Raw genomic sequence first — 20485 nt, forward strand, 5'->3', positions numbered from 1 at the left:
CCCAGACAAGACGGAGTGGCTGTGGATCTTACCTCCCAAGGACAACTCCATCTGCCCGTCCATTACGCTGGGGGGAGAATAACTGGCCCCCTCAGAGAAGGTTCGCAACTTGGGCGTCCTCCTCGATCCACAGCTCACATTAGAGAAACATCTTTCAGCTGTGGCGAGGGGGACGTTTGCCCAGGTTCGCCTGGTGCACCAGTTGCGACCCTACTTGGACCGGGAGTCACTGCTCACGGTCACTCATGCCCTCATCACCTCGAGGCTTGACTACTGTAACGCTCTCTACATGGGGCTACCTTTGAAAAATGTTCGGAAACTTCAGATCGTGCAGAATGCAGCTGCGAGAGCAATCATGGGCTTTCCCAAATATGCCCATGTTACACCAACACTCCGCAATCTGCATTGGTTGCCGATCAGTTTCCGGTCACAATTCAAAGTGTTGGTTATGACCTATAAAGCCCTTCATGGCACCGGACCAGATTACCTCAGGGACCGCCTTCTGCTGCACGAATCCCAGCGACCAGTTAGGTCCCACAGAGTGGATCTTCTCCGGGTCCCGTCAACTAAGCAATGTCGCCTGGCGGGACCCAGGGGAAGAGCCTTCTCTGTGGCGGCCCCGGCCCTCTGGAACCAACTCCCCCCAGAGATTAGAACTGCCCCCACCCTCCTCGCCTTTCGTAAACAACTTAAAACCCACCTCTGCCGCCAGGCATGGGGGAATTGAGATCCTCTTTCCCCCTAGGCCTTTACAATTCTATGCATGGTATGTATGTATGTATGTTTGGTTTTTATATTAATTGATTTTTAATCATCAATACCAAATTACTATTGTACACTGTTTTATTGTCGCTGTTAGCCGCCCCGAGTCTCTGGAGAGGGGCGGCATACAAATCCAATCAATCAATCAATAAATAAATAAATAAATGAATGAATGAATGAATGAATAAATAAATAAATAAATAAATAAATAAATAAATATAAAAATTGAATAAATAAATAAATAAAAATAAATAAATAAATAAATAAATAAAAATTGAATAAATAAATAAATAAATGAATAAATAAAATAACCCTATGTGAGTGAAGACAAAGCTTTTCCAAAATAAATATTCCCGAAACAACATTCAAAGAATTCTTCTGAGCTCTAGTCTCACAAAAGTTTGTACCACAATATATAATTTGTATCTTACAAACTATATATTGGTTGCAATGTTGGGCAGGTGTCCAAAGAAACCTTCTATTTAGAATGTTTTGTGCCATTGCTTTAGTTTCAGTTTCAGAAAAGGCACTTTGTTGTTTTGCTATTCTTGCTTATTTTTTCTCCCTTTGAATTTGCCAAGCCTTTTGACCTTTTGTTCACATAACTGTAGTGTTTCCTGTTTAGATAGATAGATATATACAGATTTTATGGGAACTATTCTGAACTTTATGAGAGATAATAAAAGTACAGATTCAGGAGTATGGCTTTTCCCTAATGTGCTATTTTCAAGTCTATTATGTTATTGAGGAAAGGAAATCCCAATCGTATTCTGTACAAATCAAGCAAGAACTGGGTTTCATTGCCTCCTGATAATCCCATCTAAGATCCCATAGGCAAAGTGACACATTTTGTTTTTTGTTTTCCTATCAGACTTGGTATAAGTTGTTGGGTGTTCTGGCTTTATAGGACAAAGCAACGTGTGTTCCTTCGCTAGATGCATTCTCACTAATCTAACTAACTCTGCTAGAGTTGGGCGGATGAAAAAGCCTTTACATTCTTTTTTAAAATAAAATAATGAAGAAGAAAGCAAAGCTTAGAGAACTTAAGAAGTCTTCTAAAATAAGTGAGTCGATGCTGTGAAATTCTTCTGGCAGGCTCCTGGCAGTTCTGCTAAAATGTTGTTGGGATGGGGGAGAGCTTGATCATTTTGCACCTGCTCTTCTAATTATGTTTGTCATGTCTGCCAAAAGCATTGTAGCAATTACCTAATTAAGCTTTCCAATGTGGCTTTGAGGAAATGAGACCAGGTGGAATTATTCCACTCATAGGGAAACCCAAATCAAGAACTGCAAGTCAGTGATAAAAAGGTGTCTCTCAGATCAAAGGAAATTTAGATGTTTTGGGAAGAGTTTATATAGTATCAAATGAAGGCTCTACATTGGTACTTTGTTTTGATTTATATTCCTATTCCCTCTTAAATAAAAGGGATTGTAAAATACTACTTTTATTTTATGTTGTTATACCATCCATTCCAGCAATTCAAATACAATGATACCTTGTCTTAATAACCTCTCTTCATACAAACTTTTCGTGATACGAACCCGGTGTTTAAGATTTTTTTGCCTCTTCTTCCGAACTATTTTTACCTTACGAACCCGAGCCGCCGCCGCTGGGATGCCCTGTTCCAGACTTCTGTTGCCAACTGAAGCATTGGGATTTCCCTGAGCCTCCACTCGCTGGGAATCCCCGCCTCCGGACTTCCGTTGCCATCTGAAGCACCTGTTCTTGCATTGCTTGGATTTCCCTGAGGCTCCCCTTGCTGGGATTCCCTTCATTTTTGCTGGCGCTGCTTTGAATCCCAGCTATGGGAGGCGAGGGGAAATCCCAGCAATGCAAGAATGGGCACGTCGGCTGGCAACGGAAGTCCAAAGGTGGGGTTGCCCAGTGAGGGGAGGCTTAGGGAAATCCCAGCAAGGGTTGCCCAGTGAGGGGAGGCTTAGGGAAATCCCCAGTGAGGGGAGGCTTAGGGAAATCCCAGAATGAGTGCTTCGGCTGGTAATGGAAGTCCAGAGGCAGGGATTCCCAGCGGTGCAAGGCAAAAGGGGTGACTTTTGGCATGGGGTTGCACGCATTATTTGCTTTTACATTGATTCCTATGGGGAAAATTGTTTCATCTTACTAACTTTTCTACTTATGAACCTGGTCACGGAACGAATTAAGTTCGTAAGATGAGGTATCACTGTAGTTACAAACACAAAATGCTGAACAGTTTATGTGTAAAACCATGCCTTCTAACTGCTGGTTGATTCTGCCTTTAACACAGTATTGAGCATCCAACTGAAATCTATGTTGACATTTTAAATATTTTAACAAGACCCATATTTTAAAGCAGAGTTGTGATAAGAAATTGCTGTAAAACCACCAACTGTTAAAAAATCTGTTTTCAAAAAAACATTTTTTTCCCCACGGAGGATGGATGGCTAATAAAAACTACAATTTGTTTGAATTCTGTATTTGAATTGATTCCATTATTAACTGTCAGAAATAATATGCCTTTTAGGGAGAAAGTTATTTTAAGTTTTTGTCACTTCTTAATTCCATAAATAGGTTTTGTTGTATAGATCAGAGTAATAAAACTTATATTTAAACTCTATTCATATATAAAAGTCATACCTAATAGCTGAACACTTTTCAATTTGCTTTGACATTGTCTTTTTTTTCCTAAACTCAAGATCAGATTCCTTTAATAATTGCATGACACACTTTCACCCAAGTTATTTTGCTGGATAGGAATGGGCCTCCTAATGTCCTGGTACACCACAATGTCACATTAGACAGATAGCCATTCAGAAGATTCTTTTGCAAACCATTCTTTCAAGAAGAACCAATGTAGTCATTGTTCAGAACTTCACTGCTCTTTCCATAGCTGCCAGCCAGCAGAATAATAGGCAGAACAGTTGACTTGATGCCTGCACAAGCAAAGAATTGTTATCTTCTTTATGACCTACTAACTAAATGACACACATATAAACCAGTGAAACATTTGAAGAATTGTATTTTCTGGCCAATTCCGTCTATATGCCTTTATGTGCAACTCAAAGAATCTGCTACCACAAATTAGTTTTGACCAGTTACATAATGGTATTAAATTTAAACAAGACCAGGAACTGACTGTGGCTCAAAATATGAGCGTCTTGTTTCAAAATTTAGACTTAAATTGAAGAAAGTAGAAAGTAGGTCACTCAGTTATGAACTAAACCATATCCCTGATGAATATACAGTAGAGGTGACAAATAGATTTAAGAAGCTAGATTTGATAGAGTGCCTGAGCAACTATGGACAGAGGCTCACAACATTATACAAGAGGTAGCAACTAAAACCATCCCAAAGAAAAAGAAATACAAAAAAGCAAAATGGCTGTCTGAGTAAGCTTTGCAAATAGCTGAGGAAAGAAGGGAAGCGAAAGGCAAGGGTGAAAGAGAAAGATATATCCAATTGAATGCAGAATTTCAGAGAGTAGCTAGAAGAGATGAGAATGCCTTCTTAAATGAACAGTGCAAAGAAATAGAAGAAATCAATAGAATAGGGAGAACCAGAGATCTCTTCGAGAAAATTGGAGATATGAAGGGAATGTTTCATGCAAAGATGGCCATGATAAAGGACCAAAATGGCAGGGACCTAACAGAGGCAAAAAAGATTAAGAAGAGGTGGCAAAATTACACAGAAGAACTACAGTGTTCCCTCGATTTTCGCGGGGGATGCGTTCCGAGACCACCCGCGAAAGTCGAATTTCCGCGAAGTAGAGATGTGGAAGTAAATACACTATTTTGGGCTATGAACAGTATCACAAGCCTTCCCTTAACACTTTAAACCCCTAAATTGCAATTTTCCATTCCCTTAGCAACCATTCAGATTACTACTCACCATGTTTATTTATTAAAGTTTATTAAAAAAATATTTATTAAAGGCAGATGAAAGTTTGGCGATGCCATATGACATCATCGGGTGGGAAAAACCGTGGTATAGGGAAAAAACCCGTGAAGTATTTTTTAATTAATATTTTTGAAAAACCGTGGTATAGACTTTTTGCAAAGTTCGAACCCGCGAAAATCGAGGAAACACTGTATACAAGAACGAGCTTAACGTCCCTGATAACCATGATGGGGTGGTCACCAGACAGCCTAGAAATTTGAAGTTAAATGAGCCTTAGGAAATCTAAGCAACACCAAAGCAAGTGAAGGTGGCAGTATCCCAGCTGAGCTATTCAAAAATTTAAAAAAACAATGCAGGACAAGTGCTGCACTCAATTTGCCAGCAAATTTGAAAAACTCAACAGTGGCTACAGGATTGGAAAAGGTCAGTTTACATTCCAATTCCAAATAAAGGCAGCGCCAAAGAATGTTCAAACTATCACACCCTTGCATTCATTTCACATGCTAGTAAAGTTATGCTTAAAATTCTACAAGCTAGGAGCCAGCAGTTTGTGGATCAGGAATTGTCAGAAGTACAGGCAGGATTTCAAAGAGACAGAGGAACTAAAGACCAAATTGTCAACATACACTGGATCATAGAGAAAAAAGCTAGGGAATTCCAGAAAAACATATACTTCTGCTTCATTGACTATGCTAAAGCCTTTTATTGTGTGGATCAGAATAGATCCACACAATAAAATACAAATTGTGGCAAGTACTTAAAGAGATAGGAATATCCAGACCATTTTATTTATCTCTTGAGAAACCTATATGAAGATCAAGAAGCAACACGGAACCACTGATAGTTTCAAAATTGGGATAGAGGTCCAGCAAGCCTGTATACTGTCTCCCTGCCTATTTAACTTATATGCAGAGCATCTCATGAGAAAGGCAGGGGCTAAATGAATCAAAAGTTGGAATTAAGATTGACAACAACCTCAGATGTGCAGTTGATACTACTCTAATGGCAGAAAATGAAGAGGAACAAAAAAGCCTCTTAATGTGGGTGAAGAAGGAGAGTGCAAAAGTTGGCTTGAAACTCAACTTTAAAAAAACTAAGATCATGGCATCCTCTCAATTCCTGGCAAATAGAAGAGGAAGAAGTGGAAGTAGTGACAGATTTTATTTTCCTGGGATCCAAGATCACCGCAGATGTGGACTACAGCCAAGAAATTAAAAGACACTTGCTCCTGGGGAGGATAGCTATGATAAAACTAGAGAGTGTACTAAAAAGCAGAAATATCACCCTGGCAACAACAGTCAACAACCCCCTGGCAACAACCCTGGAAACCACAGTCAAGGCTGTGGTTTCCCCAGTTGCAATGTATGGCTGTGAAAGTTGGACCATAAGAAAGGCTGAAAGCCAAAGAATTGAGACCTTTGAACTGTATTGCTGGAAAACACTCCTGCGAGTACCTTGGACTGCAAGGCGATCAAACCGGTCAGTTCTAGAAGAGATCAACCCTGACTGCTCTTTAAAAGGCCAGATCCTGAAGATGAAACTCAAATACTTTGGCCACCAAATGAGAAGGAAGAACTCATTGGACACGAGCCTAATGCTGGGAAAGATAGAGGGGAAAAGAAGAAGGTGACACCAGAGAAAGTTGCGGCTGGATGGATTCATTAAGCAGTAGGCATGAACTTAAATAGATTCCAGCAGATGATAGAGGACAGGAAGGCCTGGAGGAACATTGTTAATGGGATCACCACGGGTCATGACTTCGCAACTAGCAACAACATTAAGAACATTGAACATAAGAAGAGCCATGCTGAATCAGGCCACAGCCCATTGAGTCCAGCATTCTGTGTCACACAATGGCCCACCAACTGTCCATGGGGATCTTGAGCAGAAAGAGAAGGCAAAACCCTCCCTTTCCCTTGACCCCCAATGAATGGAACTTAATGGAATCCTGCCTGCCTCAACCAGCATAGAGGCGGCACATGGACATCCGTTTCAATAACCACGGATACACCTGGCATCCATGAATCTGTCTAATCCTGTCTTGAAGCTATCAAGGCTGACAGCTGTCATGACCTCTTCTGGAAGTGAATTCCATAAACCAACGACCCTATGGGTGAAGAAATATTTCCCTTTATTTGTCCTTGCTTTCTTACCTATGAGCTTTAGGGAGTGCCCCTTCGTCCTAGTATTGTGTGATAGAGAAAAGAATTTTTCTCTATCCACCTTTTTTATCCCATGCATGATTTTATACACTTCGATCAAGTCATCCCTTAAACCCTGACTTTCAAGGCTGAAGAGACCAAGGCATTGCAACCTGGTTTCATAAGGGGGGTGCCTCACTTTTCTTATGTGTGGTGATCTAATTCTTAACCACTTTCCTGAAGCATTTCTCAAAGTTATATTCTCTCCCCACTCCTATTTAACATAAACATGAAACTGCTGATGAAGTCCTTTGTCAGGCCTCATCAATACATTAATGATACCTAGCTCTGTCTTAAGCTGATCAAGTGATTATATCCATGTTCTTAGCATCTAGAGGCTGTGGTAATCTGCAATGAACATGCTTCAGCTCAACTCAAGCAAAACCAAGTATCTATCTTGATTCTTCAATGTTGATTATTCTTATCAGTTGTTGGAACCCAGGAACAGGGAATGACACGCGTGTGTCATACAAAAATGTCCTTTTTGTAGTCATTCTCTCTTGGCCTCCAGGGCTTTACAGTTCCTTTGAAAGATCTGCTTTAACATTATAAAGTTATGAAGTACTTTCTTCATAATTCAATTCATTAAAAAAGCTGCCTTTATTCAGGCTTGGATAGCTGTTTTGCGAGTTCTTCTTACAGAGGGCAGAGAGAATGTCCTGAAGAAAAAGAAAAAGAGCTGCTACTAAGGCAAAGATCAGACAAGTGGAACTTGAGTTCTTTCCAAGAAACTAGATTGAGAATCTCAGACATATTCTACTGAAGATTTGAGTGCAATATTTTGTCACTGTAGTTTAGGGATGCGAAACTCAGGGGCATCAAACTGGATCTGGCCCAGCGAGTGCTTAAACCTGGAAACACTGCCTCTGACAGTCAAAACGGGGCGCCGGGCCTGCTCTCACCCCCCACTTCCTATTTTCAGCTTGGGCGGCCTCCTGCAAGACTTTTCCAGCAAAATAGGACATGGAGGGTACAGGTGTTTTGGCCTGCAGAGTGCTGCAATCCCTCTGCCCCCACTCCCCGGCAGCCCGCAGAAGAGATCTACAGTGCTGATCCAGCCCTCAAAGAAATCCAATTTGACACCCCTGCTGTAGCTGATCTAATAAAAGAATTTTTAGAGCTGTAGGCATTGCTTTCTTAGTTTGGTCAACCTCAGAGAACTGACAGTTCCTCGCTGTTTCAACATATGCATGCATGTAGAGTAACTTTGCTTTGTGTTTGTACCCAGCAATATTCATTTATTCAATTTTTATGCCGTCCTTCTCCTTAGACTCAGGGCAGCTTACAACATGTTAGCAATAGCACTTTTTAACAGAGCCAGCATATTGCCCCCACAATCCGGGTTCTCATTTTACCCACCTTGGAAGGCTGAGTCAACCTTGAGTCAACCTTGAGCCGGCGATGAGATTTGAACCGCTGACCTATAGATCTACAGTCAGCTTCAGTGGCCTGCAGTACAGCACTCTCTGGTGCGCCACCCCGGCTCAGTGGCTGATGGGGGTCCATATACAGCCAGCCAGGAGAAGCCAATGAAATAGCTACAAGAATGTGAGAAAATACAGAACCTGCTTTTATCTTTCAAAGAGTGATATTCAGATGTTCTCTCCTATATTGGAAAGCACTTTACAGGATTTGCACAGTCCTACTGGACACTGTAGGAATAGAATGCTAAACTATATACCGTATTTTTCGCTCCATAAGACGCAGTTTTTTTCCTCCCAAAGTAGGAAGAAAAATCAGCCTCGTCTTATGGAGCGAAGATGCAGGCAGGGTTGGGGGGGGAGGCTGCGAACTCGGAAGCGCCATCCCGCCGGCTGGCTGGCTAGCTGCTGCCTGGCCCCCTCCCTCCCGGAGGAGGGTCTCCCTCCTCACCACCAGCGGCGCTCCCCCCGCCAGCCAGCCAGCCAAGCCCCGCGCCCGCCGGAACCGGCTCCTCGCTCTCCCCCCGCCGCCCGCCGCGTTTGCAGGAGGTGGGGAGGGTCGGGCGGCCCGCCAAGGCCAGGAGGGACGCCGCTGCCCCCCCCTTCCCTCTTTCCGCCCGCCGCTGCGCCGAGAGGAAATGCCGGCAAAGGCTTTTCTCAGCGGAGGCCGGCGAAGGCGATATTCAATGTCGGGGGCGCACGGGCGGTTGCACGCGCTCCCTATCTCCCTGCTAGCCCACTCGGAATATTCAAAATAAGAAAAGCCTTTGCCAGCGAAGGTTTTTCATATTTTGAATATTCCGAGTGGGCTAGCAGGGAGATAGGGAGCGCGTGCAACCGCCCGTGCGCCCCCGACATTGAATATCACCTTTGCCGCTGGCCCCGCCTCTCCTACAACCCCCTTGCTGAGAGCTCTCGGCAAAGGTGAGGCGGGCAGGGCGTGCGCGCGTCGACGCTGAGAAGAACGGAGAACGAGAGTGAGTGAGAGCAACAGACAGCAAGATAGTGAGAAAGAGAGAGTGAGAGAAAGGGGGGGGGAGAGAGAGAAAGAGAGAGGGGGAGAGAGAGAAAGAGAGGGAGAAAGAGAGTGGGAGAGGGGGGAGAGCTAGCAAGAGAGGGAGAGAGAGAAAGAGAGAGGGAAAGGGGGGAGAGAAAGAGAGAGGGAGAGGGGGAGAGATAGCAAGAGAGGGAGAGAGAGAAAGAGAGAGGGAAAGGGGGAGAGAGGGGGGAGAGAAAGAGAGGGAGGGAGAGAGAGGAGATAAAGGAAGAGGAGAGAGAGAAAGGAAGAGAAAGAAGGAAAGAGGGATAGAAAGAGAGAGAGAGTGAGAGATGCTCAGTGAGCCTTTCTTTGAAGTTGCCTTTCTTTCTTTCTTTTTCTCTCTTGCTCTCTTGCTCTTTCATTCTTTTTTCTTTCTCTTGCTTTCTTTCTTTCTCTTGCTTTCTCTCCTTCCTTCCCTCCTTCCATTTCTTTCATTCCCCCTCTCTATTTTTATTTCTCTTTCATTTTCTTTCTCTCTTTCTTGCTTTCTTTCTTGCTCTTTTTCTTTCTCTCTTTTACCTTCCCTTCCTCTATTTCTTCTTTTCTTTCTCCTTCCTACCTTCTTCCCTCCCTCCCTCCCTTCAGTCCTTCCTCTCTTACTCTCCCCTTTCATAAGTTTCCTTGCTTCCTTCCTCTGTTCCTGTTCCTTCCCCCTTTCTTTCTTTCTTTCTTTCTTTCCTTCCTTCCTTCCTTTCCTCCCTCCATTTCTTGCTTTCCTTTTCCTTCCTCCCTTCTTTCCTCCCTCACTCCCTTCTTTCACTCCTTCCTCTCTTCCTCTCCCCTTTTTGGCTCAAAATATTTTTTTTCTATTTTCCTCCTCTAAAATCTAGGTGCGTCTTATCAGCAGGTGCGTCTTATAGAGCGAAAAATACGGTAGGTCTTTAGGTTGATCAGGAGAGTTTATTTTATACAGTGGTCTTAGCAAAGTTGTAGTACAGTGTCTCTGATGAGGCTTTTGCTGTTTCTGAATCCTTACTTGGGAGGGCTGAAGAGATAATTAATAAATGATGTCATGACTTGGCTGGGATCAGTTGAGGCAGCAAAGGCTGGTTTATAATATAAACACTTTAAAAATGTTTATCATAGGTTTTGCCATTTTCCATATTTGTCAAGTAATCTTGAAGAGAGAGAAAGGTTTTCTGGTACAGCATAGTAACTAGAAAGATTTCCATAAAAAGGCACATAGAATGCGTTGAGGAACAGAAGATTTCTGAGTTGGCAGTGGCAAGTGAGGCCTGACCTTGTACAGAGGGGAAAAAACGTCTAAATCACTCCCTGTTGGGAATATGAAAGCAATCCTAGTTGCTTGCAGTTCGCTACTATATAATTTTATTGCTCAATAGCACATACTTCTGTGCAACTGAAGGTAGAAACGTAAATTATGTAAGTGAATATTAATGCATTTGAAAGTAAAACGTTAATGTCTTGGAATTCACAATTTTTACTCATTTCTACAAAATTTTAATATGCAGAGCTATAAGTCTTACTATTTTACTTCAAATAACAAAGAATATAATATATGTCTGTCAATGCATAGAAATTTTAAGGGGAAACATATATAATTTGTTTTTATCATAGTTATACTGTATTTTGCTTTTTTAACCTGACGTCTGTCCAAATCTATGAGGAACTCCACCTCCCTGCATGTACCTGTGATTTTTTTTTTACCTAACAGTCTTTCAGTGTTCTTACTCACATAGAAACTAGTGCCCAGGTAGGTTTTGAAAATGTTGTCCCTGTACAGATGGGTACCTGCTAAACTAGCAACATCATTAGTGATGTGAAGTTCATGGAGAATGGGTTATATTATATCCTGATGCCCATTTTGCTTTTTACATGCCTTAAGTTATTGATTAGGCCTACTATCACCAGATCTTTTACTTGTTATTCTACCTTGCTCAGGATTTTTTCCCCTTCCCTTCCCTTCCTTTTTTTTTTGAAATAGTCTAACTATTAATCAATATCATCCTATCCAAATTTTAGGCTTGGAAACAAAGTGATAGTTGAAAACAGTGATGGGCAGAAGTGGCTTGCTGGTCATGTGCCCAGATGGTGGTGGCTTTATAATCATGTGACTGGGGTGGCTTAAAGGTCATGTGACTGGGTGGGAGTGGCTTACCGACCAACATATGTTTTTAAATAGGTGCTTGGACTCTTTTTCAGTTGATTAAATCACATTGTTTGAATAGCCACAAAAAGGACAAACGATAGACAGCATTATTGTTGAGGAGCACAGTAACATTTTAAGATTCTATACTGAACCCCCAAGGTTCAGTACAATAACAGATTAGGCAAGTACCGTATATACTCGAGTATAAGCCGACCCGAGTATAAGCCGAGGCACCAATTTTTGCCACAAAAACTGGGAAAACGTATTGACCCGAGTATAAGCCGAGGTTAGAAAATGCAGTGGCTACTGGTAACTTATAAAAATGGAAAACAATAAAATTACATTAATTGAGACATGTTTTAGAATATTTATTTTAAAGAAAACCAGTAAACTAGCTCTGTAAATTTAAAAGAGGGTAAACAAATTAACAATATTAACAATAAATTAAAAAGTAAAAAAAGTAGCTCGATCAGGAACAAAGCTAAAACCTAACAGTTAAAATCCTTCAAAACTGGATTCCTTCTCATCATTAATTGGATTTACATTATTGTTCTGTTTTTATATATGCTGTGAGCCACCCTGAGTCCTTGGAGAGGGATTGCATACAAATCCAATTAAATAAATAAACAAACAAACAAACAAACAAATAAATAAGTGTATCCAAAGAAGAGCTTCAGCATTAGCTGCTGTGAGGTTATCAGCATAGAAAACCAGATAGATAGATAGATAGATAGATAGATAGATAGATAGATAGATAGATAGATAGATAGATATAGATAGAAAGATAGATAGATAGACAGACAGACAGAAAAATAGATAGATAGATAGATAGATAGATAGATAGATAGATAGATAGAAATAGATACAGATAGATAGATAGATAGATAGATAGATAGATAGATAGATAGATATAGATAGAAAGATAGATAGACAGATAGACAGACACACAGACAGATAGAAAAATAGATAGATAGATAGATAGAAATAGATACAGATAGATAGATAGATAGATAGATATATAGATAGATAGATAGAAAGAAAAATAGATAGATAGAAAAATAGATAGATAGAAAGATAGAAAAATAGATAGATAGAAATAGATACAGATAGATAGATAGATGATAGATAGATAGATAGACAGATAGATATAGATAGAAAGATAGACAGACAGACAGACAGACAGATAGAAAAATAGATAGATAGATAGATAGATAGATAGAAATAGATACAGATAGATAGATAGAAAAATAGATAGATAGAAAAATAGATAGATAGAAAAATAGACAGATAGAAAAAGAATTCCTGTCTAGCTCTGCCTCATAACACATTATTAGATCCTATCCAAGCAAGGACAGCAACTACCACAAAATACCATTTTTTAAACAGTTTAAATCCTTTCAAACGAGGGGGAGGAGAATCTGACAGCAGGGGGCCTTTTTAATCCGACTAAGGACAATGCAGAGAGAGCAAAGAATAGTTACTCACCATTGCTTTTTCCCTCTCTCGGTTGGAGCAAATGGCTGCCTCATTTGCTTGAGGCAGGGAGAGGAACTACGGCGTGCCAGAGGGGACAAAAGCTGGTGCCTCCTCGCTCTGGCTCAAGCAATGGCGCCCTCGTGTGGTGACTTTGTCAATGACCCGAGTATAAGCCGAGGCTGTGTTTTTCAGCCCATTTTTTGGGCTAAAAAACTCGGCTTATACTCGAGTATATACGGTAGCTCAATTTTTTTTAAAATTACTATAAGAATTCAGTTATAGATAATGATTAAAATTATCAAAGTGTTTATGGGTAAAGACATGCTATTTAATTATTTCCTATTATAAAAGTAATTAAGGATCATACTAAGATGCTAGAGAAGGAAGTACACTAAAAAAACTATTAATAGTGCATAAACTTACTACCCCCACTACATCCCCCCCTCCCATTGGGGCAGCAGCCCATTACTGGTTGAAAGTTGGACTGAGTAGTGATGGTAGGGTGGGTTTATTTTGTTTTGTTCATTTTATTTCCATTACTTTGACTTGTCTCTTATTTAATAGTAATACAACAGCTGCATGTTCACAATCTGTCAAGTGCTGTAAGGCTGAAAAGCTCAGAAAAGAAGAACCACTTAAATTTTTAAAAAGATCTTTATTGCTGGTAGAGTGTTTCAACAGAATCTTGAAAGCCTATCAAAGTGACTCTCCCACTCAGCTTATACCCAGCATTATAAGGCAGGATTGCTTTGCATCTCTTTGCCATATATATATTCCTTTATAAATTTAAGGAATATTTTTTGAACTGATTTCAGCTATCTTGCTTAACTATTTACTTCCATACTCCATGCTCCTAGAGTATGGCAAGCATTCCATCATTTAAATGTAACTGGTTGGACACATAGATTCTCCTGGGTTTGTTTTTTTAATATTAGTGTACCATTGTTACTACATGAAAACCAATGATTGGGAATAAAGATTCAGAGAATATAATTTGCAACAAAACTATTCAAAATAAATAGAGAAAAACATTGAATATATAGTGAGGGTTTTTTTCAGTTTTATCAGTCTATAACAATTACATAAGTAAACTCCTTTTTAATATATGTTTTTATTTTATTGAAAACAAAATTAAAATACGTTGCCATGCTTTCCATATGGAAGGGACAATCGTTATTCAAAACACCTATATCAAAAGAAAAAAAGAGAAAAAAGCAATTAGAATCCAGAAAGGAATTGAAATAAATTAATATTCAATGGCTAATCAACTTCTTTTTTGAAGTAAATATATTAGTCCAAATATCTTGGTCTTTACAAACTGTAAACAAATCCTTTATTCTAATGTGCTCTTGGGTGAAAAGTAGAAACAGTGCTTACTTTCAGTTATAAGACTTTTCAAATGACTTATAAAATATGTCTTACATATTCTTGCTTATAACCAAACAAATGAATATATAGAAACATAGAAGATTGACGGCAGAAAAAGACCTCATGGTCCATGTAGTCTGCCCTTATACTATTTCTTGTATTTTATCTTAAGATGGATATATGTTTGTCCTATATCTCAGTAACTGGCAGCCTTTGCAAAATGTGCTAAAGTGTATCAGCATAGCAAAAAATTGTTTTATTAATTACTAATTTCTCTTTTACAGCTTCTCAGTATTTGAATAGACCACATCATGCGTGAGTACAAGCTAGTGGTCCTTGGCTCAGGTGGTGTAGGCAAGTCTGCTTTGGTAAGTTTAATAATCATTAAAAAGCAGTTTCTCACTTCTTCAAGAGTTTTCAAAACAGTGTATTTGAAATATTCCAAGTTTGACCCTCACTGCAATAATTAATAGTCAAGATGTTTGAATTTAAAATATTCTCAGAAGAGATATTTCTCAAGTAGTTGTTTCTATAATATTCATATAGCAAAATTCTGAATTAAACCAAAAAAACCCTTAGAATATTAACGTCAAGGTTATCTGATTTCTATTTTCATGGTAGCTTCTGTATGCTCTATAATGCTCTATAATTGAAATTTGCTTAGTAAAGTTTGTTCTAATAACTGATTTCTAAATTATTATGTATGTATAGTTAGCAACAGCATTTTGTGTGTGTGTATGTATATAAATTTATACACATATACATATACATATATATAATTAAATCCATTGATAAATGAACCCTGGACCAAACGTTTGTAGTATATTTTAATTAAAATTTGGAAGGAGTACCAGGAACAAAATATAGTAAAACAAGTGGTCACAACAAATCTAGAGAAACAATTTGCCACCATTAATTTAGGCCAATGGCATCTGTGTGCATTTTGAATAAAACAGATGTTTTTCACAAAATGCTAAGCTTGGAAATAAGGACAATACAGTAGGTTATAACTGGAAAGCCACAGAGAGGCTTGGGATCTGTACTTGATGCTCTCTGAGCACTTAATTGCATCTCTTGGACTACCTTTGATTTTTAATGTAATGCAAGGTAGATAATTAAGTGCCAATCTCAAGCACTGTAAAGGATTTAAGAACATTTTGAGAAGTTTACTGTACAATATAGTCAAAAACCCATATTGTATTTTTAGGTAACTGAAACTAAATTGATAAGTTGAATATTGTTAGAAGCTTAAAATACCACCGTTTAGATGCTGATAAACACTGGTGCTTACTTTAAATTCTAAGCCTTAAATTACTATGCCTCTATGTTTACTTTACTGTTCTTGTAAGTACCATATATGTAGCCTTGAATTTAAAAAATACATTTGGTGTTGGCCTACTAAAGGGAGTGAATTAGATAGTGTAGGCTTTTGTAACGTTCTGTAACTAATGATATAGCTGAAATAGACTGAAAACTGCACTGGTAAACTAAAGAATCTCTTTTTAGTGGTTGTCCTCATTATCCTTGAAAGTAATAAAATTAGAAAGAACTGTTTCCCAAACAACCTTTTCCCTAAAAGACTTGATCACAAAGCAAGTGAATTTAAATTGATGTGTTATACAGTAGATAGATATTTAAAACCTAATCAATTTGAATCATGATGGAAATCATTAATTTAAGAAGGCTGAGTTTAATTATATAGATCCTATTTATTCACTAGTCTGGGTGTTTCTAAAATTGTTTCTAGTACTAAGATGGATTCTTGATGGTGTGTGTGTGTGTAGTAGTACTTTTATATTTACACTCTAGTTTGAAAAAAGATCTTCTTGGCATTCCTGATTGTTCTTTTTATCTTAGCATTCAAAAAAATTCATCCTTGATTGATCTGTTTTTATTATATTTTCTTTAGTGATGACAAAGTCGGTCAATATTAATATTGCTCAAGTTGGCCTTGCTGAATGACCCTGGGAAAAGAAGCTCTATTTTTCACTATTAGGGAATAGCATTGACTTATTTAATTCTGATAAGATGATAGAAAGGAAGTATCATTAACTCACAACTTTATGGAGCACTCTGCTGAAAGCTATACTTGCTTGGCCTGAGTACTTCCAGATGTGTACATTTCAAAAGTAGAATTTTCCAACTCATATAGTCATTGCTAAGAAATCTGAGAGTTGAAGGTTGTTATCCGGAGGATATTCTGATTGAAGAAGGCTGTTTGAAAATAAAGATAATATTTAAAAGATAAGATTTTTTTTTTCTGATCTACTTAGCTTACTCTAAGTAGTTTTGTTTAATACTCAGTGTAGTCCCACATTTTGGATAAAAAAAGTGGAATTTAGTATTCTGGCCTCACAAATGGTAATACTTATCTGGTTTTATGTTATAATAAATGCACTCCACATTTTGTAAAGTTGTAAATTCAGTTCAGGTTTCTTGCATGTTTAAGCAGACTCATCAGGCAGACAGTATTTAAAGAGATAGCAAAAGAGATTCCAGGAATAAACTGAACCAGAATTTGTTTCTGCCAGTTACCTTACTGACCTGTGGTGTTCTCTACCTACCAGTAGCCTTTGATTCCACTCAGACACACTCATACTTAGAGGACTGCGGTGAACACTTCCTCTTATATATTCCATTTTGGATTTTGACATTATCCTTGAGGAGTTATTTTTTAGTGGTTAAATGAAATAAGGTAATAAAAAGAACTACTACGCTCCTATTTTGATTGCATCTTCTTTGAGAAGAGGATATTTACTGAATGCATTTGTCCAGTAATTATGTCAAGCAGGATGAATTGGCAGGATTGATGATTGATTCAAGATATATCATGGTGAACATGATATATTTTGATTTTATCAAAACATTTAATAATTTCATTTCATTTCATTTATTAGATTTGTATGCCGCCCCTCTCCATAGACATCATATGATTCTGATTAGCAAATTAGTTGAATCAGGATTGGATATCCATAATTAAATGGATACATAAAATATTCATTATCCACCTGTGCAATATAAAAGAGTTACATAACCTGAAAATAAACTGCTAGAGAAGATTGCACTTGATAGTAAAGTTCATATTGATTCGTTACTACTCCAGATTCCTACATATGAACATATGAAGGCATTTATTGCTGATATAAATAAGTTATTCCTATTGCTACTCTTACTCTTTTGTTTCCCCAAGTTTTAGATTATAATCTCCTCTAGGAAGGGATTAATTTTCCTATATTCTATGTAGCACTAAATGTGCTAATGGTAATAAATAATAATAAACAGTTGCTTACAAAAATATTGTACCATTTGCTAAATTTAAGCCACGGTAATATAAGTCTTTGCCTTTATTTATTTATTTATTTATTACTTAGATTTGTATGCCGCCCCTTTCCTATTGTGCAATTATGCCTTTGATAAAAATATAAAAATCTGATATAATTAATAAAATGCATGTTCTAAATAATTAAAATAATACTGATGTATACTCTTCTTTTGCTATTTGAAGGAAAGCTATTACAACATACGTATTTTCAAAATAGCTGCATTCCTGTATTTAGAACACTGGCTCTTTTGCAAATGGCTTAGGCAAGTGAGAATTTTCTATAATTCTGTGTTTCTTTGGCAAATAACTATGTTGGAATCATTTACCTTATCTCCATATTTGTACGACAATCAAATTATTTGGATCATCATCCCCATTGAAGTTTTTTTTTTTTTTTTTAAAGGATGAGTTATATAAAATTAAAAACTGGTCTTTCATTTTGATTGTATATTGTTCCTTTTTATAGGAGAAAGTGTAGGTTGAGCTAGACTGGCAGTATGTCCATAGTCAATCCTCTCTAAACACAGTTGCAATAAAATACCTATAAGCGTGAAAGGTATAACATTGGTTTCTTGCTTGTTAGGAACTTTCTGAATCATTCATCAGTTTCTTGAATACAATGATGTTTTCTGCAGATAATTAGTATTTCAAATTTGAAACCTTTTATTAGGAGCAATAGCACTAGTATTCCTTGTTCTCGAGAAATTTTGCAACTAAACAAGAGTTATTTAAGATGTGGTAATGGATAGAAAAACTTATTTTTCAGTTACTGCGGAAAAGGAGAAACACCCAAATCCTATGTATTTGAATTATTTTCATTTAATTCTGAAAAGCAAAGGATTTCATTTTCAGAGTTAATGCTTGTTCAGAAGTGAGAGAGGCCTTTTTTGAATGCTTCATTGACCTTAAATGAATCTGTAAAGTGGTGGTGGTGTTTATGGTACAGCTCAGAGAGAGTAGTAAAGTTGCTGAAAAATAGGAAGACTCTAACAAATGATAGCTTGAGTCCATTGGAACCTAATCCCAAATTTCTCATTGATTAGCTTTTTATTTATGCATAAGAAGCACACATTACTTCAGTAATGAACTATAATTTCAATTACTTGGTTTATGAAGAACTATCAAAATCTTTCTTCATATAATATCTTCTTTACTAAAAGAATGAGAGAACAACAAAATACCATGAAGTCTGAAAAGGCAGAGAGTAGACATATCTATCTGTCCTTCCATCACCATGGGTCGGGGAAAATCTTGATCCCCTCAGAGAAGGTCCGCAACTTGGAAGTCCTCCTTGATCCACAGCTCATAATTTTTCAGCTGTGGCAAGGGGGGCATTTGCCCAGGTTCGCCAGGTGCACCAGTTGCGGCTTTAGCTGGATAGATAGGCTCTCCTGACAGTCACTTATTCCCTCATCACCTCAAGTATCAACTACTGCAACGCTCTCTACATGGGGCTACCTTTGAAGAATGTCCAGAGACTACAGTTAGTTCAAAATGGTTCACAATCATGGGTAAAAAAGATGCTAGAAGAGACAATGCGGGTACCTAAGGAAGGTAGGAATAACAACAAGGGGGAGAAAGTGTTGATTAGCACACCCCAAGTATTGCCTCGTAATACTATACCCCCTGGGGAGAGAAAGAGGCAATAAACAAAAGATAAAGAAGGAACAGCAACTCCACCTATTTATATGACTAAGCTAGCATCCACTAAGCTAATTACAGGAGGGAAGGAATATAAGTCCAATTAATAATTAATCAATCAATAAATAAAGGCATGGTCCTATGACGCGGGCAGTGAGCAGCATCATATAAATCCAACTGTCTTCAATGGGGATTTTAACACTCTGACGATGTTAGTATAGGACTAACAAAAACTTGGTTAATTTTAGTAGTTTTTAATAAATTTTAAATGTTCCAGAGATCACAATGGCTGTTGTCTCTTCATTTATAAATACACCCCGGAACTCTCATTTTTAGGACAATTCTCTGTCTGTCTGTCTGTCTGTCTGTGTATATATTTTGCCCTAATTCAGGTTTATCTTTTAATGTGAGCTATGATGGTCAACATAGTTTCTTGATTCTGATGCCTCACATCTTTAACATTATCTTGTGTGTGTGTCTATGTGTGTCTCTCTGTGTGTAGGTACGTACATACATACAATGAATTCCTATGACTCATACCTGGCTTAGCTCAGACTATTTGCTTTGGATGTAACAAACCACCTGGTTAATAAATTAGAACATCCACAATGGATGAAGGTCAAGTTAAAAGAGAGAGAGAATACATGGGCACTTAGTTAGAATGACAGTACATCCATATTGAACCATATTTCTCTGTCAGCATATATCTTATTCCTATGAAGTACATTCAGAATATGTGTCCTTTATTACTAGAGCTATTTCTCTGTGTGTGTGTAAGAGAGAGAGGTGGGCAAAGGGGGAGAGAGATTGTACTTATAGAGAAATATGGAAATGCTCTATGAAATTAATCTATGAACAAGTCACAAGATAACTTTGGACATTGGATATCAACTACTGTATTTTTGGTGTATAAGACGCACCTAGATTTTAGAGGGAGGAAACAAGGAAAAAAGTACAGTGGTACCTCATGATACGAACCCCTCATCTTACGAACAACCCGAGATACGAACCCGGGGTTCAGAAAATTTTTGCCTCTTCTTACAAACTTTTTTCTTCTTACAAACCCGCCGCCATCGCCGAGAAGCCCCCCGGCTGTTTTAAAAGGTGGCAGCGGGGCTTCCCAGCGGCCTCCCGAACCCGAACTTTTGCCGAACCTCCGGATTCGGTGTTCGGGAGGCCGCTGGGAAACCCCACCGCCAGGCTGTCGCCTTTTAAAACAGCCGGGGGGCTTCTCGGCGGCCTCCCAAACACCGAACCCGGAAGTTCGGGTT

At 38.5% G+C, this 20485-nt stretch overlaps 1 protein-coding gene across 5 annotated transcripts in view; it reads left to right on the forward strand.

Annotated features, from left to right (window-relative positions):
- The window catches only part of RAP1A (RAP1A, member of RAS oncogene family), a 119332-nt gene that overhangs the window by 72336 nt on the left and 26511 nt on the right, over positions 1–20485 (forward strand). For 3 of the 5 annotated variants that reach the window (XM_070745607.1, XM_070745609.1, XM_070745608.1), the window contains one exon: positions 14536–14619. In XM_070745607.1, coding sequence (XP_070601708.1) covers positions 14563–14619 — 57 coding nt within the window. In that variant the 5' untranslated portion in view covers positions 14536–14562. Of the gene's footprint in view, positions 1–14535; positions 14620–17756; positions 17837–20485 lie in introns of all 5 variants that reach the window. The other 2 variants (XM_070745610.1, XM_070745611.1) reach the window with 1 other exon arrangement.

The sequence above is a fragment of the Erythrolamprus reginae genome, chromosome 3 (assembly GCF_031021105.1).
Source record: "Erythrolamprus reginae isolate rEryReg1 chromosome 3, rEryReg1.hap1, whole genome shotgun sequence".
Classification (NCBI taxonomy): domain Eukaryota; kingdom Metazoa; phylum Chordata; class Lepidosauria; order Squamata; family Dipsadidae; genus Erythrolamprus; species Erythrolamprus reginae.